General features: G+C 38.0%; 1 protein-coding gene across 1 annotated transcript in view; it reads right to left on the reverse strand.

Annotated features, from left to right (window-relative positions):
* Nucleotides 1-24646, reverse strand: part of LOC127437923 (single-stranded DNA-binding protein 3) — a 100550-nt gene extending 75904 nt beyond the window's left edge. Inside the window, exons 1-2 of the mRNA XM_051693092.1 lie at nucleotides 24465-24646; nucleotides 3935-4007 (exon numbers count right to left, since the gene is read on the reverse strand). Coding sequence (XP_051549052.1) covers nucleotides 3935-4007; nucleotides 24465-24520 — 129 coding nt within the window. The 5' untranslated portion in view covers nucleotides 24521-24646. The remainder of the gene's footprint in view (nucleotides 1-3934; nucleotides 4008-24464) is intronic.
* Nucleotides 24647-25978: the final 1332 nt, after the last annotated feature.

Here is a 25978-nt window from a genome sequence, read left to right on the forward strand (position 1 = left end):
TCTGTCTTTATTGCAAGATTAAGTCATGTAAGTAATATACGTTTATTAAATAATCAAATTAAGTGAGGTTAATTTGATTACATTTGTAATTTATGTTCAACTTTCTGGATGTTCACGAATACTTGGTACTACTGTTAGATGACTGATAAACATCATGCAAGGTTTACTTAATTTCTATCTTTGTTCTACTGATACTATTTGTTGTAATGCTTGTAATTTGTTTCACAGTTGCTCACTTTATTATTAGTTACTTGAATAGTTACTCGCAAATGCAAAGCAATGTTTATAATAATAGAAATGCTTTAAGTCTAAAAGCCATTGCTTTAGATTAAATCAATCAATTAAATATTATTAATTAAATATATAAAAAAAATAATCAAATGGAATTTTAAATTAAATTAATATTAAACAAATTATTCTGTATTAATATTTCACAGCATAGCATATAGTTCTTGCTGTGGAATCAAAATTAGTATCAATACAAATTTTGGTACTGATATAATGAAATGTTCTATTTTCAAGTTTTAACTATGGTGAGTCAGTGTACCAAATCAGCTCACGTTCACTCATTACAGATTACATCTAATGTGCCTTCTTCTGTAATAGATGCTACTTTTCTAATCAGACATATTGATTTATGACATGCCCTGTCCATAACTATGCACCCAAAAAGCTGATTATTCTGGGTCTCCCTAATGTTAAGGACTGATTAACAATGTTTTAAATAGTGTTTGTGCTGATCAGTGCAGAGTTGCATAGCCCCTTGAGGTGCAAGGTGTAAGTAGAGGGAGTTTCAGCAGTAATTGTGAGGTGGCAAAGGGAAAAGGCAGGTGACTGCTCCCTCATTAAGCTCCGATGCACAGGTGCGTCCCTCCTGCTGTGTACCTGCCTTGGCCTAAAGACCTCCCCTGTGGTGCACGTGTGTGCCTGCACTAAGGTCTCGATATGTGACGAGCGCTCGCCTAATTGAATAGCAACGGCGGTAATGATTACTATTGGCGGCACGCATGTTGACGCCCTGCCTCCAATACAAAAACACTGAAACGTTGGTAAACAAAGCCATCTGTTTAGTAGTTTACTATTAATATTTATTAACAGAGCAAAATTTTATTTTTCACACACAGATCGCAGGAAAAATCAAAGGATTCGTGTTTCTATAACCATGCCACCAGGTAAAATTTTAAAATAACATTGCACCTGTCAGACCAAGGTCTCAGGACTAGTAGATCGATATATCGGTCAGACCGACTAATCTGCTGATTTTTGGACATTTTGAAATTATCAGCGTTGTAAATGAGTCCAACTGACTCATTAACTGGTCACCTACATTAAAAAAAAAAAAAATCTACAAACAGCCTTGTTATGGACGTGCACATTTCACTGGTATTGGTATACGACTACTGAAATTTTGGTATTGCAACAACTCTATTCTCAAGTAGTAACTGTTAGTGACCACGTTTGCATGCACTAAAGAAAACAGTTTATTCAAGGGATTTTACTTTAAGTGGCATTCTAAAATGTTATGTAAACTAGAATGGTGATTTCCTTACTCTGTTTAAGGAATTAAGAGAAAGCGGTTTAACACAGCTAGGTTTCTCCCGGAGAACATGGCTTTTATATATAGTCTGCATGTGCTGCACGCTTCAAGGTTAATAAGTTCTCTGCTCTCTGTAATCTGCTACACACAGAGCACATGTGATGCTAATGATCAGAGCGTATTTAGCCTTGAAAGGGACCAATGTGGTGTTGTCAGTGTACGAGCAGCCGGCTTCACACATTAATTTTTAAGCACAGCACATGCAGATGGTACATTCATTTAATCACAGACTTTTGTGGTTTAATCATCACACTAGGACATATCACAATTTTAATTTGATTATTTTAGCATTCATAAATTCATTTAATCCCATATTTGCCAAATTCCTTGATGCGCTCGTACACTGGGGGAATCCCAGAGTTCAACATAAGAGGGAAACCCCACTACTGCAGCGCAATTCCGCTGCAGGTCGAAATAGAGAGTTAATGAAACAAACACAGCAACAACTCTAGAATATCTAAAAATAATGAAGTCATCCTCGGATGCCATGTTAATTATTTACTCAAGCGTAACGGGGAAATTGCTGTAGAGAAAGCTGCTAACTGTCCGAGCTGCATGTATACGGGAGTAAAGTGTACGCTGCTTATACAGTGCATATAAACGGGAACGCCACTTTTTAGCAATAAGCAGCTTTCCCGTGTCTATGTTAACATAGTCAATAAGGAAACCCTATTATCTTAACTCAAAATATACCAACAGCCTTGTTAAGGAATAGGTGAATATAGGCATTCATTTCAATGAAATCATTTTCTTGATATTTTAATCATTTCTTGCTTGATATCGGTATTTGCATTTAAAAAAATAAAAAATAAAACATACTGCATGGTTCGACCACTACCCTGGACCCAGGAGGTTGTTACAGTCACAAGGCCTCACTTTGGACCTGTGCTCTATCTTTGTCAAACTCTGGTGCTCTGAGCAAAACATTTAACTGGGAGCTTTTGGAAGTTGAAGTTAAAGCAGAGCTTAATGGTACCCACACAAACAAACGCAGCAGGTACCAGAGGGCCGCGACAAATCCAATAAGATAGATGATAACATTTTAAAAGTTCACTATCTCTAAAGGTCCTGAAGCACTAAAGAAAACTTACACAGTCTCGTATAATGTCTTATAATGTCAAACAATTAACATTTATGCATTACACAGCTTTATAACCACAAAAACATGTCCTGCTTAAAGTGTTTTTTTTTTTCCTGTGTCAAACTCATTTAAACAAAGAATTGAAGACTATGAGAATTTTTTTCAATGAAGACAGCTTGTGTCTGTCAAACACGGAATCTGACAACAAATTTTGTTACTCATTTCAAGTGTGACAAAATCAAGCATTTTCTTGTAACTACATGGACTGGCCTGCTCAGTAAATTAACAGATAGTAACAAGAATACTTAAACTAATACAAGTCTTAAAATGTTATGTCTTATATGTCTTTTAATAATAAAGTCTTGTAGTGTCAAACAATTAACATTTGCAAAGCACAGTTTTAAAAGCACAAAAACAAGCCTTGGTTGTCGAAAGTAGTTTGTTTTCAAAAATGTTTCAAATGAGAAATTCAAAATCTTCAAACTGAAAAGAACACTTGAGAAAAGCCTTTGACAATTATAGCCTTTTTAACCCACAATTCTTATAAAAAAAAAACACTAAAAAAAAACTTTAATCTCAAAGTGTCCACTTCGACAAACATAGTCAGCGATATCTTCAAAAATGCGACAAAATTGAACAGTTTCTTGGTTACATACTGAGCTCCCTTCATTAAATTAACCGAGAGGCTAACAAAGCTCATAACTTCTTTTTAACCAATAAAAAAACAATAAAAGTCTTTCACTGGCCTTGTAGGGGAGCACTACAGCAAATTAAGAGTATATTACAAACCAATTGCACCCATTCACAGAGTCAAAGATTAAATCAGACTTTTAACATGCAGCTGAGTTTAAGAGCAGTTTCAGAACAAGTGGTGGAATAACCTCCACTCTAGACTTGTAGTGTACTCATGTTCAATATAACATTCATATAGTGAGAACAGCACTAACACTAACTACAGTAGAAACTATGCTGTTCCATAAAAATCATTGCTGTTAAGGGCTGCCGTCCCTAAAATCCACTTTACATGACGCTAGTAGTAGCTGCCGCACAAACGTTAATGCTCTGACTGCGCCCCCTCAGTGTAGCTTTTACTGAGGAACTGTGTAATAGAGGTTTGAAAAAACATGATGGAGAGTAAATGAAGACAGAATTTTCATTTTTTGTGAACTATCCTTTTAATTCATGTTCCATTTCACAAAATTTGATCAAATCCCATTTTAACAGCTTGTGGGAGTACATCTTGCGATACTACTTACCTCTGAAAGGAAGGTCTGTGCCGATTTCTGTGCGCCAATGTGTAGCAAATACTCATACACATATAAAGCTAACCTGCAAGACAAAAGAGAAAAAAAGCCATTGTAAATATCAACTTACTTGAAGGTTGTTTCACCTTTAAATCTTCACATTTCAGGTTGATTCCAACTTCATGAGAGAAACATGCAGTTCCACTGGCTCTCCCATTCTAGATGGACAAGCAAATACATTAGCGTGATTAGCTCTTCGCACCTACAAGGTTTCAACATGCATCAGTCGTAGTAGCTTCTTTGAAACGCAGATCAGAAATTGAATCTGAGGTGTCTAAGAATGTTATTATCGAAGAAACACGCATTCCAACACTAGAGTCTCGGCATAAAACCTAAGTGTGTAAATTCTGCACCACTAGCATCATCAAATTGAATCATTAATGGAAAAACAAATGATTGTTGCTAAATAGGTTTCTCTAAACTTTTTTCCATCTTTCATTGGTCGGAAACAGATAGTCCCGCCCCAAACTCACACCACTGGTTGAGCCACTGTTGCTATGTCAAGCTGGTCAGGATTCTTAAACAGAGCACTTTTATTGTTTTGATAGCACAACAGTATTTTCGCTTTTCAGGGGAATCAACCAAATTTGGTATACGACAATTATTTTACAACAAACTCACCTAAATCTCATGGGGGGGCTACTTTTCTCAATTTTTACCTGTAGTTTTATTCAGGTGTCATGATTTTAAGTATATAGCAGGGTTCGACAAAAAGTACCGTCATGTGCTTGTCATTTTGGACAAGTAAATTGGTCATCCACTTGTCTGAGTAAAAACGTTACTTGTCCGGAGAGAAAAAAAGGTTCATTTATATACTGTAGTTTATTCTGAAGCAATATTCTCATCAATATTCTAAATTAATTACTCATTTCCCAGGAAGACGTGATGCAATCTTGTACCGACTTACATTTATATTGTTGCTCTTGGCAAATACCTTTAACACATACCTAAAAAGAATAGTTCACCTTACAAATGTAAAATATATATTATCTAATGATGACTTTATGTTGTTCCAAACCCATAGATGAGAGAAATTCAAATGGAACACAAAAGGAGATGTTAGGCAGAATTTTAGTCCCAGTCACCATTCACTTTCATTTATCTTTTTCCCATACAATGAAAGTGAATGGTGACTGAGAGTAACATTCTACCAAACATCTCATTTTGTGGTCCATGGATGAAAGAAAGTCATACAGGTTTGCAAAAAATTAGGTCAGTAAGTTATGACAGAACTTTCACTTCTGGGTCAGCTATCCCTTTAAGAGTTCAAGTCAGTTCTCATCAGACTGAAGTTGACAAATTGCACTGTGAATTAACAGATGGAATCCTGAAAGAGGGGACCTTGCTGCTAAATCAGTTATGATTTTTATGGAAAGTAGATAATAATATGAATAGGCTATTAAAGATATTTAATAGGATGATGTTTTAAATATGTATATTATTAATATATTATTTATATTACATAAATCAGTACATAGGCCTACTTATATTATTCAAATGGACTGATTCGCAAGGCAGGGAAAATACTTGTACACGTCAGATGGAGCGTCAGAGAGATGTAACAGGTGTTTATAAGGATGATGAAGTTGTCTTTTTTTTTTTTCCTCTTCACCCAGCAGTAGTTCTGGTAGCTTTATACCAAGCATTTTTGCTATTTCTGCCTTTCTTGTCAAATGTGCTGTAATATGAGACACATAATATGATGGAGCGATAGTTTAAATCATGTTGCTCACTTGTAGAGACATGTTATAACATCATTTGCATGTCAAACTAACAAGTTACAAATAAGTTCAGCAAATATGCGACAGCACGCTTCTCACTGCGGTCTCACACTAAACACTACACGTGTCCAATGAGCTGCTGTAAGAGACAGAGAATGAGAGATAGAGATAGAGAGAGAGAGTTAGAGAAAGAGGAAGAGAGACTCGGTAGCACGGATTACTCGTGCTGATTCTAATATTATGATAGAAAGACAAAATTAATGATTTGATTTGTACATCTGTGTGGTTTCATTAACAAAATCTTAACTACTGTGCATGTTAACGTGAATAGATGTGTAGGAATTCCCCTGCATCGTAACATTTTGCGCAATACCCACAATCCTGCGCAGAATTCATGCCCTGATAGATAGATAGATAGATAGATAGATAGATAGATAGATATACACACACACACACACACACACACACAGCTCTGGAAAAAATAAGAGACCACAGCAAAATGATCAGTTTCTATGGGTTTACTATTTATAGGTATGTGTTTCAGTAAAATGAAAATTTTTGTTTTATTCTATAAACTACTGACATTTCTCCCAAATTCCAAATAAAAATATTGTCATTTAGAGCATTTATTTGACGAAAATGAAAACTGGACAAAATAACATAAAATATGCAGTGTTTTCAGACCTCGAATAATGCAAGAAAACAAGTTCATATTCATTTTTAAACAACACAATACTAATGTTTTAACTTAGGAAGAGTTCAGAAATCAATATTTGGTGGAATAACCCTGATTTTCAATCACAGCTTTCATGAGTTTTGGCATGATCTCTACCAGTCTTTCACAATGCTGCTGGGTCTCTACCAGTCTTTCAAGCAGCTCGGCGTTGTCTGATGGCTTGTGACCATCCATCTTCCTCTTGATCACATTCTAGAGGTTTTCAATGGGGTTCAGGTCTGGAGATTGGGCTGGCCATGACAGGGTCTTGATCCGTTGGTCCTCCATTCACACCTTGATTGACCTGGCTGTGTAGCATGGAGCATTGTCCTGCTGGAAAAATCAATCCTCAAGAGTTGGGGAACATTGTCAGAGCTGAAGGAAGCAAGTTTTCTTCCAGGATAACCTTGTACGTGGCTTGATTCATGTGTCCTTCACAAAGACGAATCTGTCAGATTCCAGCCTTGCTGAAGCACCCCCAGATCATTACCGATCCTTCACCTGGTCATCTAATCGTTAGACAGAGACCTAGAGAGACCTTCAAGCCACAGTGTCTCGCACCCACTGTGAAATTTGGTGGAGGACTGGTGATGATCTGGGGGTGCTTCAGCAAGGCTGGAATCTGGCAGATTCGTCTTGTTTCCTTGTGTTCTGATAATGTTAACCAACTCCATATTCCATGCCACACAGCCAGGTGAATCAAGGTGTGGATGGAGGACCACTGGATGCATTATTTGAGGTCTGAAAACACGGCATCTTTTTTTGTTATTTTGACTAGTTGTCATTTTCTGCAAATAAATGCTCTAAATGACAATATTTTAATGTGAATTTGGGAGAAATGTTGTCAGTACTTTATAGAATAAAACAAAAATGTTCATTTTACTCACACTCTTAATTTTTTCCAGAGCTGTATGTGTGAATATATATATATATATATATATACACACACACACACACACACACACACATACACACAGTATATACACTGAGTGTACATATAAATATTAATATATACAATGTAAAAAAAAAATTTGTTCACTCAACTTAAGCTAGTCTTTTTGCTTTGAAGTTGTCAAGACAGCTAAATAATCCATTGACAAAACTGTTTATTTTAAGTTATCTGGATTTAACAGGATTTGTTCAAATAAATTAAATATTGTGACACACAAGGCTACCCAGTATTAGTGGTCGACTGATATGGGTTTTTTAATGGCCGATGCCTATACCTATATTCAGAGAGCAGGGTGCCCGATAGGCCGATGCAACACAGATATATTACAAAATTTAATATAGTAAATAACAAATATAAAATTGCTAAAAAAAAAAAAATTATAATAATAATATTGTATTTTAAATGGTAGATAGCAGTCTCTTCAGATTTCTGTTTAGTCACCAAATTTTTGTAATTTATTTGCACAAGAAAAAATGGTTAATACATTAGGAACATGTACATACAGTGCATAGTGAATAAGACATTTACTCATAACACACGTGAAGCGCTTTTACTTTGAAGTTGCACCAGAGACTATTTATCAGAAACGGGCCACTTCTATTAAAATGAATGGGAGAAATTAGAACGCACAACTGCAGCCAACAGTCAACGGATGTAGATAGGAAGTCCCGTCTTACAGGTAAAAGCACCAATCACCTTTTAGATACAGACATCGCCTGTCAATCAACTTGAGAACGTGCATGCACATTAACTATAAAAGCTGGGAAAACTGTGGTTTTTTTAACGTAATATGAGGTAAAAACGCACCATTTTTGATACCAGTGTTGTCAGATTTTACTGCTGATTTGAAAGATGTTCTTTGATCGTAATCTTGACCAACCATTTTGGAGATTTTGGTCTTTCCCCTTTCAAGTAGATAGGAGCTGCACTGTCATGACTGGAAATAGCCTCCCGAGAACATTCCAAAGATGGCTGACAGTGGACTGACTTGCTAGAAACACTTTGGTTGCACTCACGCGCTCCTGCGGATCTAGCGAGCAGCAGCAATCTCAACCACCCAACAGCCTGGGTCGCCTGCTTGGATTGTGAATGCTGACCATCATGATTTGTGAAGGAGAGGATCTTTTAATCCTGATCCTGAAGTTTTGATTCTGGCTGATGGGAAGAAAACGCTGGTTTTTGTGAGGTTTGTGAATTACATCTGTTTAAACGAAATATCTGCATATTTGCAAATGGTATATAATAGAAGTTTTATTGATATTTGCCTTTTTATCATTAGATAAGAAAGTTAAAATTTACAGGGAACTGTTGAGTTGAGGCTTTTAGAATACGTGCTTCAGAGGAAGATATGAGTGCTCCACAGGATGCTGGATCTGCTGAAGTTGTGTGAGGTTGGGTTATTACATCTATTTAAATGAGATATGCGCATATTTCCAGACGGTATATGATATTAGTTTTATTGATATTTTCCTTTTTATCATTAGACAAGACAGTTAAAAGGAGAATGAAACAGGTGAGCACTTTAACATTATGAGCTCAAACATGTCTGCTGCGGCTCTGATATGCAGACCGGTGTATTATTGTAGTAACACGATGGCACGTAACAACAAAATGTACCGTGACTGATCGTTTACATGTCTCAGTTGCTTCACATGCAAGAAGGCAATTTTCGGCAATATCTGTCAACCACTACCCAGGATGCATTGTACAACCCCTAAAAATTTGATGTTTAAGTTCTTATTAAAGAACTTTATGAACACCAGCAAAGGCTTGACATCCAATAGTTTAAACAGGAGGCACATAGTTTTCAATACAAAGCTCAGTAAAGGTGACACTCAACAAACACCACTAAATAAAATATAAGCTATTAACATCACCACACAACTATTAACTAACAGTTATGACCAAAACAACAAAAACAGCCCAACTGAAGTTCACAATTCGCAAAAAAATAAGCCTAAAACACTAACCTTATTATTTATTCATGCTGCAATGCATGCTGGGAGCTGGCAAATATTTGCTTTCTCAGTCAACTTTGTTAAGTGAGTTGAAATGGCAAATACGATTGCTAATCATGTGGCAGCAGTGCAATGCATAAAATCATGCAGATATGCAGGAGCTTCAGTTAATGTTCACATCAACCATCGGAATAGGGAAAAAAATCTCAGTGATTTGGACCATGGCATGATTGTTGGTGCCATACGTATTTCTGTAACTGCTGATCTCCTGGGATTTTCACGCACAACAGTCTCAAGAGTTTACTCAGAATGGTGCCAAAAACAAAAAAACATCCAGTGAGGGGCAGTTCTGTGAATGGAAACGCCTTGTTGATGAGAGAGGTCAACGGAGAATGGCCAGACTGTTTTGAGCTGACAGAAAGGCTACGGTAACTCAGATAACCACTCTGTACAACTGTAGTGAGTAGAATAGCATCTAAGAATCCACAACATGTCAAACCTCGAGGCGGATGGGCTACAACCAGTGGACAACCAATATAACGCAGAGGCTGATAAATCAGCCGACATTCAGAATTTTTTTAATTATTGCATCAGCCGATAAATGTTCCCGTTTGGCCGATTTGTTTCTTAAGGACGTGAGGGTGCCGAGAATCACCTGCTTGCATGTGAAGCGTCTGAGACATGTAAACAAGCAATCACAGTTCTTTTTTTGTTATGTGCCATGGTGCTACTACAATAATAGATCGGTGTGCAACAGTCTCATTTAAACAGTCCACATATCAAAGCCGTGACAGACACGTAAGAGCTCAACATATTAAAGTGCTCGTGTGTTTCATTCTCGCTCTCTCTCCTCAACAGTTCCCTGTAATTTTTAACCATCTTGTCTGATGATAAAAAGGCAAATATCAATAAAACTAATATCAGATACCATCTACAAATATGTGGATACCTCGTTTAACCATATGTAATAAACCTCACAAAACTCGAGCAAATCCAGTGTTCTGTGAGCGCTAATATTTCTTCCTCTAAAGCACGTATTCTATAAGCCTCTTTTCAACAGTTCCCTGTGACTTTTAACTTTCTTGTCTAATGATAAAAAGGCAAATACCATACTTCTATCATGTACCATCTGCAAATATGCAGATGTCTCGTTTAAACAGATGTAATTCACGAACCTCACGAAAATCCAGCCTCTTCTTACCGCCGAGTGCTCATCTAATAATATCTTCCTATGAAGCACATATTTTATCAGACAGAAACAAAACTTCAGGATCAAAAGTTCCTCTGATTCACAAAGCATGACAGTCTGTCCGTGACAATCCAAGCATACGATCAAGCTGTTTAAACTGTCAGGAGATTGCTGCTCACTGGATCTGCACGAGCGCTTATATGCAACTTCAAAGTAAAAGCGCTTCACGTGAGCTATGAGTAAATGTCTTATTCACTATGCACTGTATGTACAATTAGTCTGATTCGGTCTTTTGTGAGAAAATGCGATTACTAATGCACACATTTCATCCATGGTTGCTGGACTACTGTGTGTATTGTTATTTCCTTCCTAATATATTAACAATTTCTTCATGTGCAAATAAATTACTTAAATTTGATGACTAAACAGAAATCAGAAGAAACTGCTACGTACCATTTACAATACAATTGTATTTTTTAAAGATTCTTTTTTTTACAATGTTAAAATTTTGTGTGAAATTGAGAAAATAAAGTGCTAAATAAAAGTTTATTCATTTTTCAGCAATTTTATGTTAATGTTATTTACTATATTAAATTGTGTGAAATATCTGCATTGTATTGGCCTATCGGCCACCCTGCTCTCTGAATATCGGCATCAGCCATTAAAAAACCCATATCGGTCGACCACTAGCTACAACAGCAGAAGACCACGTCAGGCACTTTATTAGGACCATAGTGTTCCTAATAAAGTGCTCAGTAAGTGCATATACACACGCATGTTTGTTGTTTACAAAATGTGTATTATTCACATCGATATGTAGAGGAGTGATAAATCAGTACTGTCTTTTTAAGAATGGTAGCAGTGTCTCACAGAAGTGTTTTTGGTTGAGTAAACATAACAATATTTTTTATACAGCTGTGTTATGCATAAATGTTAATAGTTTGACATTAAAATAATACGAGACTGTGAAACTCTTCTTTAATGCTTCGTGACCTTTACAGATTGTGAAATTTTTTGATCAACAACTCACTGTCAAGAACAGAAAGGATATTAAATAAGACATTATTCAATGACAAATGGATTGCGTGGAGCTCGTCTTTGGACACACATTACATGGAATGAGTCAAGCCAAACTTTTACTCTCAATACGCAGTGAAAGGATCTTTGTGCTTAACTCCTCTATACTACCCAATCACTGGCGAGTGAAATTTCAACAATGAATATCTGTTATTAGACTGGTAAATAATCTAATTTCACTTGCCGGTGATTGAGTTGTGTAGTGGTGAAGAAGTGCTTTCACTTTCATTGCATGTTGTGTTTCATGAGCGTGCACTCTGAAGGAAATTTACCTTATTTGGCTGCAGTGTGTCCTGAGTTGTTTTCGATTGTGGGGTCACCATTGTTTTATTTGAGCTGTGATATGCTATAGTTACATTTACATTGCATTTAATGACATCAAATCTAAATTTTGGTTAAACTTCTCAACGGACTGTTTTCACAACATTGTCTGTTTTACAGCATGGCTACAGACCAATGTAACCTGTTGGACGTCTGTTGGAAGGTAAAAAAGTGTTGCAAAACTCGAGAGCTTGTAGATTTGAATTTGAGAACTTGTACCATAAATGTTTGTATAAGTCGATACACATTGTGTGAGAAGTTTTCTTTGACTCATTCTGTGTAATGTGTGTACAAAAATTAGATCTGTGCACTCCGTTGTTGTCTTGTCTCTTTTAATATCCTTTCTGTTATTTACAATCAGTTGTTGATCAAAAAAAAAAAAGAAAAACAATTTCTAAATCACACATTGCACAGATGAGGTTAAAACAACCGTGCAGCTTCTCTCTCGTTAAAGTGTGATGCGCTCATTTAAACATAAACATTTGCTTGTGGTACTCTTACAGAGACATTGCCATTTTAGCGCTTGTTATAGGTTAAATATCAATGTAAACTCAAGTATATACTCGTAAATCGTACAAATTATGCATATAAACAAACACTATTTTTTTTGTGTTCTGCAGAAGAAAGTCATACATGAGAGGCATGAGAGCGAGTAAACTATGAGAACATTTTTTATTTTTGGGTGGACTATCCCTTTAATGCAAGGAATATTCCACCGTGTGCCTCTACATAGAGGTTTGGAGAGAAAAAATTTGTTTTTTAGGGATCCAAAAAAAAAAACTAGATATGCAGTAAAAGTCATTTAGTAGACTTCTTTTTGAATCACCTGTGTCTCTTAAATCAGTGAGGGTCAGACTATCATTCTTACAGTCCGACTTAAACCATCTATTGTTGCAGTTCCTTATAAAGTTACCTGTAGGGCTGGGTAAAAATATCGATTTTCACATTAATCGCGATCTTCATGTGAACGATCCCAGTATCAATTCTTAAAATCCCAAGATCAATTTTTACTTGTAAAGTTTACTTCAGTTTTGAATATGTTAAATAAATCACAATTGAACTGCATAGTTTGGGACCCGTTGTTAATTATAAGTTAGAAGGTTCCCTGTATAATTTGCAGTGTAAGCGGTGAGAGAATTTCTTTTATATGTAAGCAAAATGAACGGTTTAACTGCACTGCAAAAAATCTCTGTAATTTTAAAAGACTGTAAATATGCTACAGAAAAAAAAAAGTTAATTGATTAACGAGTATTAACTGGAAAATACACAGTAAACTTTTTTATATATATTTAAGACAATAAAGTAGTTTTTACAATAAAATGTTGTAAAAATTAAATTATTTAGATGTAAAAAGTATGATTTTCCTGTATAATGGTATAAATTTACATTGTTTAACAAGAGAGTACATGTACTTTTTACAGTAAATTATTGTTAATTACAGTAGAAAACAATAATCGGGCCTTCCCACAATTCCCTGCATGACCCATCATATTTCATTATATTTTATGGGAATAGTTATGTTTCTTCTTATTTTTAATATCATTTACGTACATTGGGGTGTTCCGTTTTATATTTAATATAGTTTACTAAATGTTTACTGCATTATTTTAATTTCACATGTGTTAACCTGATGGTGTTTAGTGTTTGTGTGAGTCTCTACATGTTTATTGGTCATTGCTCCTGGAAGAGCCACTATTGGTGAACTTCATGTCATCATGCGCTCTTCTGTAATTTTTACTGTGATTAACAATACATTATAAAGTAAAAATTTGATTTTTACAGTTTCAGAAGATTAATATCAAGTTTATGATTTTTTCTGTAATTTTAACAGATTTTATTTTATTTTTTTATTTTATTTTTTTACGGTGCCAGCGTGGTCATGTAAATTACAACAGTTTTAAACTGTAAAATTTACAGTTTGTTCTGTAAAGTTGTTTACATTTTTACTGTATTTTTTACTTAATTATTCTGGCAACCACAGCTGCCAGTTTTTCTCTTTTTTTTTTTTTGTAAAAACAACTGGATTTTTTTTGTGTGAAATATCCCCAAATGCATCAGAATTTAGATGGTATTGAAGCGGAATCAAATTGAATCGAATGAAGAGATTGTGAATCTGAATTCATCTAACCCAATGATGGAAACACAGGTATCAAACATGGAATCACATCATTATGATATGAGCATGAACACAGACATCCATCAACATGACACACTGCGGCTGACACAGTGATGCCCATTTTTCACGTCATTCATCAATCTCACCAAGGGTTGGGCCTCTACATCTTCTCACTACAGCCATAGGTTTGTTGGTTTGAGAACAGCTGAACTCTTGACGGAATGATGTACCCCGCGGCACAAGTCAGCTCATATGAGCCTGGCTGGTGGTGATATGGAACAAACATCGATTCCCATGAGTGACATGGGAATTTTCATCGTAACCTCTGGATGATCTGAGAAGGTTCTGCAAGTTAATGATGGGTGTCTGCTCTTGGCCCGATGCATTATTGAGAAGGACTTTTGGGAACACTTTTTGTCATAATGTGAGAGGAACAAGGGATTTGCAAAACTACATATTTTCGCAAATAGTCCAGTTGGTGGGTTGCTTGAATGAATAATAGGGATGGGAATCATAATGAATTTAACAATTCTGGTTCCAATTGTTCGCACTGTATGTTTCTCACTGTGGATTCAAAAGGACCATCTCAGTAGAGTCATTTGATCAGAAATCAGACTACACTTGTAACACTGTATGTTGTGTGCTGTCGATTCAAAAGAACCGGCTCAGTAGAGTCATTCATTCTATATCCACACTACACTGGTCACGCTGTAGATTCAAAAGAACCGGCTCAGTAGAGTCATTCATTCTATAGCCGCACTACACTGATCACGCTGTAGATTCAAAAGAACAGGCTCACTGGTCATTGTTCAGGAATCGGTCTACACTGGTCGTGCTGTGCTTTGCACGCTATAGGTCCAGTAGAGGGCAAAAGGAAACACTATCAGACTATTTTAACACAATGTTTTCTTACACATTAGTTGAAAAATGCATGTTTAAGAACCATTAATGGAGCCGAAAGTCAAGAAAAACATACGGTTCAGGTATTTTATTATTTTTTTATGGAACCGGTTCCCAATAGGAATAGCCGCTAAACAAATAAATAAAAATCTACATAAACTAGTCGACCATCCCTCAGAACAACATATATTGGTATTTTGACTAATGACGAGACTGCAGGTAGAGTCGGGCGAGCAACAAGCTGAAGCGCTCAGTGTGTGTTTGGCTAATCCTTTTGCAATATAATAGCTCAGGGTGCAAATGGAAGGCGAACCTAATGACTTAATATTTAGATTAATAACCTAGCAAGACCAGAGTATCATTTTTATTCACCTACTTCTACTACTGAAAGCAGCGCAGCAGGGATCATTTAGACCTTGACAGAGGCGTATGGACGACTGCAAGGTTGTCGATACGGGAGTGATGGACGGGAATATCTGACGAGGTTCTGCTTTTGCTCTGCCATTCAGCCATGGCGGCTGGCTGTGTGTCCGTTCCCATCATGATGAGCTCTCCTTACTTAACCTGAGAACACATCTTGACATCCCGCCTGAGGCGCCAAGTCAAAATTCCGTTTATACATAAGAGGCTGAGCCAAGTTTAGCTAGCTCAAGCACAGACAGTTGACAAATGAACTTTGCTGTCTCGATTTCAATAATTTAGCTGCAGGGTTTGGTGTGAAGACAGAGGGAGGAGGGAAGCTAAAAAGGTGGCAGAAATGTATTTGTTCATGATCTACAACAGTTGTTAAAGCATGTACAAGTGTCTAACATTTCTGGCATGAGAAATATTTCAATAATTACATTACATTACGGTTTAACACTTCACAGAAGCATTAGAGATGTGCTTTTTATCCTGTTTGGAGCAGGACTACCTTCTTGGCTAAGATATAGAAGATGGGGGAACGTTCAAGAAACTTGTTTGAAAACAATCGTTATTTTTGCCCTTCCAATTGGTTCCGCTAATGGTGCAAATATTACGATTAAAATTTTGACTTCAAGATTTTGCATGTAATGGTAAACTTGAACTGGCACTGCATCAATAAAAGGCAACGAAATACAAAGCACATTAAAACATACCACCTCAGAGGTACCTTGCATGTGAAATGGCACACTGAGTGATAGAACCGTAAAAGTGTAGTCTACAAGCTCCGTGCAATGGTTTGCAAACCTACCACAAGTGATCTAATCATTCCTCTGATACTGTGAAACGTGCAGTCATAATATTGTTGGTGTAGTATTCTACATTCTTGTACATTTTGACAACTTTTATAAAAGCACACTGATAATCTTTTATTCATAAAAGCCGAAGACAAATCCAGCAAGTAGTCCTAAATAAAAAATGTTGATAAACTTTCATTAGGCAATCCATCTCAATTATTCAGATGAAAGCAGAGCGAGTACTCTTTTATAAAGAATTTCCAAACACACACCCACAAAACAGACATTTCCGCATTACAACTGAGAGCAATCATTAAATATGCCCCTAAATAATTACAGAGAAACATAAAAAGCCATACATCCAGCTTTCCAAGACGTAAAATTAATTGATTCTCATTCATATCTGAGAGCGACGTTTATCCAAAACAGAGCAAATCAGACACTCTTCATGAGAACAACGGCCTGTTTCTGTGCGAATGCTCGATTCCCTTTATACGTAGTTGAAAACACCTCTATGAAGGAGGCAGAACCATCTGGATGAAATCAAATCCATGCATTCAGACCTACTCTGCCTCTTAGACACACCAATAAACTCAGGGAACCCAGAGAAGTGCTCAAGATGTTGAGGAAAAACAGAAGATGAAGATCAGATAAGAATCTGTTTTGATTAATTTCCACTCCAAACAACACAGCACACAATTTCTCCCATTTCTTGTGGAATTCCATAAAATTTGTGGAATTATATCAGATTTACTCCAACCTGTGGACATTACATTCTCAAGATGAGGCTTGAAATCTAAAATCAGTTCGCTTGAAAACGAATCGGTCAACAATGCTGCAATGACTTGACATTATTGACATGTCTAATTCAGAGTGTTCCGAGTTCACCTTGTCAGACTTAAAGGGATAGTTCACCCAAAAATGAAAATACTATCAGCATTTAGTTATGCAGAACACAAAAGGAGAAATGCTGTGAGAATTTACAGCCCAATCTTTTCGATACAATAAAAGTGAACGGGGATCCCAGCTGTCAAGTTTCAAAATGACAAAAAGCGCACCGTAAAAGTAGTAGCTTTGTGTGACGAACTGACTTAATGTCATTATTCATTAAAACGCTAGGGGCCTGGGTAGCTCAGTGGTAAAATACGCTGGCTACCACCCATGGAGTTCGCTAGTTTGCTAGTTCGAATCCCAGGGTGTGCTGAGTGACTCCAGCCAGGTCTCCTAAGCAACCAAATTGGCCCGGCTGCTAGGGAGGGTAGAGTCACATGGGGTAACCTCCTCGTGGTCGCTATAATGTGGTTTGTTCTCGGTGGGGCGCATGGTGAATTGAGCGTGGTTGCCGCGGTGGATGGCGTGAAGCCTCCACACGCGCTATGTCTCCGTGGCAACGTGCTCAACAAGCCACGTGATAAGATGCGTGGACTGACTGTCTCAGACGCGGAGGCAACTGGGATTCGTCCTCCGGACTGAGGCGAATCACTATGCGACCACGAGGACTTAGAGCGCATTGGGAATTGGGCATTCCAAATTGGGAGAAAAAGGGGAAACCCCCCCCCAAAAAAAAAAACTCTTGCGCTCCGCAGTCAAATATGGTACCTTTACACACAATATGTCAAGTTTGACGTCAATGCGATGTAGGGCTGCACAATCAAGGTGCCCTTAATCAGTGTACTTATTGTATGTTGCATCAAACTTTTCTATTTAACATGTGTTTTTGCAGCGGTTGAGCATCGAAACCAATCACAGACATCTCCATTGCTGGTTTTATGAGTGAAATTTTTCAAAATTGAGATAACAGCTTTGTTTTATATGCTTCTAAGAGGGCCAATGTGAAGTTGATCGTTTAGGCAACTAGTCTTAATTTACTGACGTTTAAAACAGCAATGAGTAATTCAGGAACACAGTTCTCAGCTTGTTTGGGATGTGTTGCCAACATAAAGAATACAGGCATGCAGCTGATCCACCCAAAATAAGCATTTTAAAGTAAATTCTATTAATCAAAATTAATTTGCAATTACAATATCAAGGGAAATAATCGCCAATTATGATTTCTGTCATCATCGCGCAGCCCTAATGCGACATGACCAATCGTTATTACTGACTTTGCATCACGTGACCAATCAAGACACAGCAGGTTTGAATATGCAGAAGTAGGGGGCCTGGGTAGCTCAGCGAGTATTGACGTTGACTACCACCCCTGAAGTAGTGAGTTCGAATGCAGGGCGTGCTGAGTGACTCCAGCCAGGTCTCCTAAGCAACCAAATTGGCCCGGTTGCTAGGGAGGGTAGAGTCACATGGGGTAACCTCCTCGTGGTCACTATAATGTGTGGTTCTCGCTCTCGGTGGGGCGTGTGGTGAGTTGTGCGTGGATGCCGCAGAGAATAACGTGAAGGCTCCACACGCGCTACATCTCCGCGGTAACGCGCTCAACAAGCCACGTGATAAGATGCGCGGATTGACATCTCAGACGCGGAGGCAACTGAGATTTGTCCTCCGCCACCCTGATTGAGGTGAGTCACTAAGCCACCACGAGGACTTAGAGCGCATTGGGAATTGGGCATTCCAAATTGGGGAAAAAATGGTAGAAAAATTTTACAAAATAATTTGAACGATTAAGCTTAGTGGCAGTTCCACTAGAGGGCGCGCTGCCATTTGCAAGCTGCATTTCATGTCCTGTTACCAACACAGAATATAAAACATCCTCCTCTTCCTTGTTTGTAAAGATGAAGCATTTCTCTATAGATAAATATTAAGTTTACTGCATAATAGGCCTGGGCGAGAGGACGATGTTATCGGATATCGACGATATCTTACAAAGATCCTGGTGCCGACTGCAACACTCAGTGACAGACGATGATCGACAATATCGGGAAATGGCAAAACCATGGATCTGGGAATTCGCCAAATATATTAAACAGAAGCCCAGGGTGTGAAACTAGCACCCGCCACTTGCAAAATGCGACGAGGCTGAATCCAGTTCATAAGCTCCTCGTCCAAATTTATTTCATGCATAGGCGACCTGTAAGACATCTCTGAGTGACACATGACAAGAAATCCTGTTAGTCAGAAAGACACGTGCTTGAAGAAACACAATTTATTATATTTTCAAGAACAGACTAAAGAAAAGCCGTCAGTGCTTGTGTCTGATTTGCTGTTTGATTCGCCTGAGTGCAGCACAAGCCTGTCTCGTCGAACAAGTGCATGTAAAGAGTTTTCACTCTTTTTTTTTTCTGTTTCATTCATCTGAAACCTGTTTGCTAGAATAAATGTCATCTATGAGAATGCTGCAAATTATCTTCGATCATCTCAGGAGGTGCCGAGTTCACTTTATTTCCACGCGGTTAGCATGCATTGTGAACGCAACTCTGCGGGTCCAGTAATATATATTTTTGTAGTAAAGAAACAAAGATGAAAGTGATTGAATCATAAAGTAATACAAGACATGTTCACCTTGAACCTAAAATGTTGTTTTATTTTATTTTCTTTAGCAGCATGGACTGAATTACCAAAATGCAATTCAAACACATTTGATAAGAACACACATTTGGCAGCATTATTTTTGGAACACAAGGGAATTTATTAGGCTTATTTATTTTGATTATTATTGTCTTTACATTTATAATTGTCTTCAGTTCTTAATCTGTAGGCTATTAGTAATTTTCCACCTGGTGTCGTTGACGGATGCTTGCGTGATGGCAAATGGGGCCGTTGGAGATGGTAAATGTTTGGATTTGGGGAGGTGGTTAAATAAGATTTCTTGATCACTTCATTATTTTATTGCTTTTTTTGTTTAAAGTGCAATTTGAATTTAGAAATGTCTTTTGTATATGTCAATAAATGAATTACATTTTTAAAGTAAAATCAATAAAGTAAAAAAATTCACCGACCCTTGGCAGGGGGGTTGATGATATAATCGTATAGCGCAATTTTTTTTAAGACGATTATCGATAAAATAATTTATACATATCGCCCAACCCTACTGCATAAACCATAATAGTGCGTTAAAGTACCACATGACAACAAGCATTGATCCGCTGGTCTCCCTGTATCATCCACACCGACAATAACGTCAGTTCTCGCCGGGAGGGCATGCAGGTACAGTGAACTGAAATATCAACGTCACCTGTGTAGGGGTATGTTATCTATTATTACTGTGTTCACACAGCATGTTACTATTTGCCTGAAATATCCCACAATCTATAACAGTTATTATTAACATTAATAAATTAACACTTAATTAAACAATTCACATTACTAAACAACTGAATGCATTAAAAATTCACTGAACTGGGGGGCCTGGGTAGCTCAGCGAGTATTGATGCTGACTGCCACCCCTGGAGTCGCGAGTTCGAATCCAGGGTGTGCTGAGAGACTCCAGCCAGGTCTCCTAAGCAAACAAATTGGCCCGGTTGCTAGGAAGGGTAGAGTTATATGGGGTAACCTACTCGTGGTTGCGATTAGTGGTTCTCGCTCTCAATGGGGCGCATGGTAAGTTGTGCATAGAGTATCGCGGAGAGTAGCATGAACCTCCACATGGTGTCTCCACGGTGTCATGCACAACGAGCCATGTGATAAGATGTGCGGATTGGCAGTCTCAGAAGTGGAGGCAGCTGAGACTTGTCCTCTGCCACCCGGATTGAGATGAGTAACCGCTCCACCACGAGGACCTCCAAATTGGGAGAAAAGGGGATAAAAAATAAAAAATAAAAAAATAACTGAACTGAAAATATATTAGGAGGAAAAAAACATACTTGCATTTTTTAAGTGTAAGTATTTAAATTATATTTAAACAGTAGGCTACATGCAATTTAATGACTGTTTAATGTTTTCACATCCTTTTACATAAAGGAATTTTCTCAGCTGTTGATTTTTTTTTAGTTTGCTTTAGAACAGTTGGTCAGTCAAAAATCAAACTTTGTGTAAACAATGTCTTGTTTTTTTTGTTGTTGTTGTTGTTTCAATCTGTTTTCCACTTAGCTATAGTTTATCATTTATTACTGTTAATGATTATTTGATTTTCATTCATTCATTAATGTTAGGCTAACGAATGTCGATTAAGAAAATGTCTTTATATTTGCAACCATAATATGGACTAGTTTTATAGTACTTTTGTGTCATATTGGAACTTGAATATCAACGTTCCATGTATGGCCTGAAACGCATTTGTACTCGTGTTCCATTGTCCGATAGCAATTCTGAGTACACTTCCCATTGCCTGTGAAGGTTGTACAAAGTAACATTTAACAATGCTATCAAAGTGAGCACAATAACACAGGCACAAAATATCAGGCTTAATAACATCACTACAACATGGACCACCATCTTGATTGTTTTGGGTTGAATGGATCGCATGACTGCATCTCATGACAACATATACGTCATAGTTTTCAGATATTTAGGTTTCCCCTGTCCACACTAAAACACTAAGATGGCTTTTTCAAATGTATCCACTTGGGAGAGTGTTTTCGAAAAGCTCAGTTTCAGTGTGGACGAAAGACCAAAACACAGAGAAAAAGATGTGGTTTTTTTGGGGGGGGAGAATTTTTCCCCTTTTTCTCCCAAATTGGAATGCCCAATTCCCAATGTGCTTTTTAAATCATTGTGGTCGCGTCAATCCGGTTGGCGGAGGAAGAATCCCAGCTGCCTCCGAGACCATCAACCTGCGCATCTTATCACGTGGCTTGTTGAGCACGTTGCCACGGAGACATATCACATGTGGAGGCTTCACGCCATCCACCGCGGCATCCACGCTCAACTCACCACGCGCCCCACCGAGAACGACCCATATTATAGCGACCACAAGGAGGTTACCCCATGTGACACTACCCTCCCTAGCAACTAGGCCAATTTGGTTGCTTAGGAGACCTGGCTGGAGTCACTCAGCACGCCCTGGGATGCGAACTAGCGAACTCCAGGGGTGGTAGCCAGCGCCTTTTACCACTGAGCTACCCAGGCCCCAAAAGATGTGTTTTCAAACAAAAACGTATTCGTGTGGACGTGGCCTTAAATCAGTCACTGCAGTTAGTGACTGGTTGTTCAAATGAAAATGTGTAGTTAAAGATCGGCCCACAAAATTTAAATATATATATATATATATATATATATATATATATATATATATATATATATATATATATATATATATATTATTGATTAATTAAATATGTTAGCATATGTTATGTTGGAACCAGAATCATTAAATTCCCTACGATTCACATTCCTAGTCGCCATTCAGTTTTTTTTCTCCCCTTTTCTCCCCAATTTGTAATGCCCAATTCCCAATGTGCTCTAAGTCCTCGTGGTGGTGTAGTGACTCGCCTCATTCCCGGTGGCGGAGGACGAATCTCAGATGCCTCCGTGTCTGAGACCATCAATCCGCGCGTTACCGCGGAGACGTAGCACGTGTGAAGGCTTCACGCTATTCTCCGCGACATCTATGCACAACTCACCATGCACCCCACCGAGAGCGAGAACCACATTATAGCAACCACGAGGAGGTTACCCCATGTGACTCTACCATCCCTAGCAACCGGACCAATTTGGTTGCTTAGGAGACCTGGCTGGAGTCACTCAGCACACCCTGGATTCGAACTCGCAACTCCAGGGGTGGTAGTCAGCGTCAATACTCGCTGAGCTACCCAGGCCCCAGTCGCCATTCAGTTTGATTACATGGAAAAGGGTGGCCAGAACAACGTTTCTCCTTTTGCGTTCCATGAGAGAAAGCATGTCATATGGGTTTTATGGGAGTAAAAGCAACAGAATTTTAATGAGTCAACTCTCATTTAATTATTATCAGAAGTCGGCATTAGCGAACACATTCTCATGTTGTTGGTAGGCCAAGGACGGCAATGAATGATGTCTAAACCTGATTTGAGCATCCTAAATCGAAGTCGTCTGTAAAATCTGTTCCTTCAGAAAGTTAATAACACCTTTGCTTAACTGGTGCCGAAGAATTTCAATAACATTCTGAAGCAACACCACCACAATGCCTGTGTGGTCACAATAACTCAGCTTTTAATACAACACATGAAACAGTAACCTGCAGTGTTAATGCTGTGCCCCTGGCACCTAAACTAGAAGAGTTGTCTACATCCTTTCCCTACAGCACAAAACCTGCATGATGGACACAACTTTCATTCAAGTCAGACATCAAATGAAAATGTAATCAGGGCATGAAATAAATTAAATTGAAGAACTTTCTTGGAAAGATAACAAAGTGATATTGGGACTGTATAAGGTAAAAACCAAACTTTTAGGAAGCTTTTCACACAATAACTACAAATGGTTCTTCTTTAGTGAGGACTTGATACATCGTCTGCAATCGTTTTTCTCGGAATAGGTCATCATTGTTCAATGTTTTACTTCTAAGTGGTTTATATCTCCACAACAGCTGATGATCATCACAGACTCCCATACTAAAGCTCCTGGCATAGTCTGTGACTCTGACACAGTAGCCTATGACCCCCCATATGACAGAGATAAGACTCCAGATTTATTAAGAATATATCATTACATTATAGGTTTGTACACAACACTGTATAAAGATCACATGGTGATCTACTATAAAACAATACTTAAGCATGATAGATGTTCAGTGTGGAAAAAGTCACTGAAACTTTCAGCAACTTTTGGCTCACGAGCAACCGGTATTTTCATGCACATAAGCAACATTAAGCTTCAATGAACCACAATATATCACAAAATAACCATTAGATTTGCATGCTCACCTGTACAAATTAACGCATATCCATGTAAATAGACAGATTTGAAGCCAAAACCAGCACAAATCCATACAATTAAATGAAAACAGCCTAAATTTAAGGAATCAACCAGTAAGGATAACATAAAACAAACATGTTCAGCTACTAAAACATCTCCAGAACTTTGATGCATGTTTAAACCTGCGCTGAAAGATGTCAGATAAAGTATATATGTATCTACTCTATCAATGCAACGCTTTAAACAATAAATAATATTCATGCAAAACCATCATCTGGTTCTAAACAGACTTTCCTTGATGTGAAAAAGTAAGATGCACAAGCTTAATCGTTTCAAAACGAAACAGAGGCGAGCATGCAACATCACTCAGATCGGATGCTCTGGACGCTTCAAGTCGCGCGCACCCTCAAAACTTCAATAAAATCATAATGCATGGGAAAAATAAAGTAATCAAAATGTAAACCAGCACTAAAGTTAGGAAGATGCACTATCGCACCGGCGAGCTTCGCTCCAGGGTGCGAGTGCGCACTAAATACACCTTCAAACAATAGTACGCTCAGTTTTAGAAAGTTGCGAGTCTGTAATAAGTTAAAGCGCGCGCGATTCACTTACTTTTCTCTCGCTTGACTATCGGAAGGGACGACAGCTCCTTTACCTTTGGCGTACATGCTGGATTCTGTTTTAAGACTTTTACTCCACTCAACACCTGTCAAAGAAAGCAGCCAGGAAAACGTTCTATCTCCATAGCTACCCCCTTTAGTGTTTTCCCTCCACCCCCCCTCCTCTCTCTCCCTTTTTTTACATCTCCAACATTGGCCACAAATCAGGCACAGTTTCTATTAGGGGGACTTGAAACAGGTCGCTGGTGAATTTTTTTCCCTCTCTCGCGCTGTTCCAGGAATGCGCTCGCACTCCCTCCGCGCCGGGAGAGGTGGGGGCCTCTTAAAGGGGAAAGCACACACTGTCGCCGTGTTTACTAGACTCAGGGACGGATATGAGAAAGACGCTAACATTGCCTCAGGCCTTCGTGTTTGACTTTGAGGTTTTTGAAAGTACGAATTTAGGGTTGTGTTGCAAGGTTGAGAATCTGAGAATCTAATAGTTTTCCATGCTGCAATACATTCATGCCAAATAATTTAATTTTTGGCTTGTAAGCTCACTAAGTAGGGTCTGTTCCAAAACTTAGTAAGCCGCCTCACTGTCTCCTGCCCACATAGGCAGCTGTCTTCTATGGCAGCATCCTAATAAGCCCCTAACCTAACCCTTTCCCTAATCTTAACCTTTTTGGAATAACTTCGCCCTCTTTTGAAGATTCTGGCCCCATTTGGAGGTCTACTTGATGACAGAAATACCTACTTGTATATATCGGTAAGGCTGATTAATCGGTCGATATTTGGCCATTTTGCAATTATCGGCATCGGCTGATAATCGTGTTCACTTGGCCGATTAACAGAAGTGTTAACTTTCCCTTGTGTCAGTTCCAAAATCTACCAATAGATTTGTCAGTGGATAGTCAACACTATCTGATTGGCTGTTGTTAAATTGTTTTCTGTTTATCAATATTTATATGTGTTTACATGCATCGGTGGATCACTAGCCTCAAGGCGTTGCGACACAATGCGTCATCGCTCGCGTCTGGTGTATACAGGGTGGGAGACTCGACTTTCAACTGATTTCAATACTGGTGACACGAGAGGAATGATGCAATACTCTAATAAGTATAAATATACATAGCACACACATTTTGGGTAAAATAGTCAGTTTTCTATCATATTAAACTATTTTTTATCAATACTTTTTAGTATTGAATATATTATAAGTATATTTATAATCAAAATTTTTCTCGCTTCGTTCACCATCTTGGATTTATTTTTCCACCGAGCTCATCACGGTGCATGCTGCGATTGCCTACCTGGGGAAAGATACATAGGATTATACCTTTGAATTTGGCCTACACAAGATATCTTATGAGGCAGTATAATTAAGATACCAACCTTTTGGAACAGCCGTCACATCATATGCATCATAAAATGCTGCCTAAGCCTAAGCTTCAAGTGGGAAACTTGTACTCACGATAGTTTCGAAGGCAGTATTATTTATGAGGAATACACCTACAACTCTGAAAT

This window comes from Myxocyprinus asiaticus, chromosome 49 (assembly GCF_019703515.2).
Source record: "Myxocyprinus asiaticus isolate MX2 ecotype Aquarium Trade chromosome 49, UBuf_Myxa_2, whole genome shotgun sequence".
Taxonomy (NCBI): Eukaryota; Metazoa; Chordata; class Actinopteri; order Cypriniformes; family Catostomidae; genus Myxocyprinus; species Myxocyprinus asiaticus.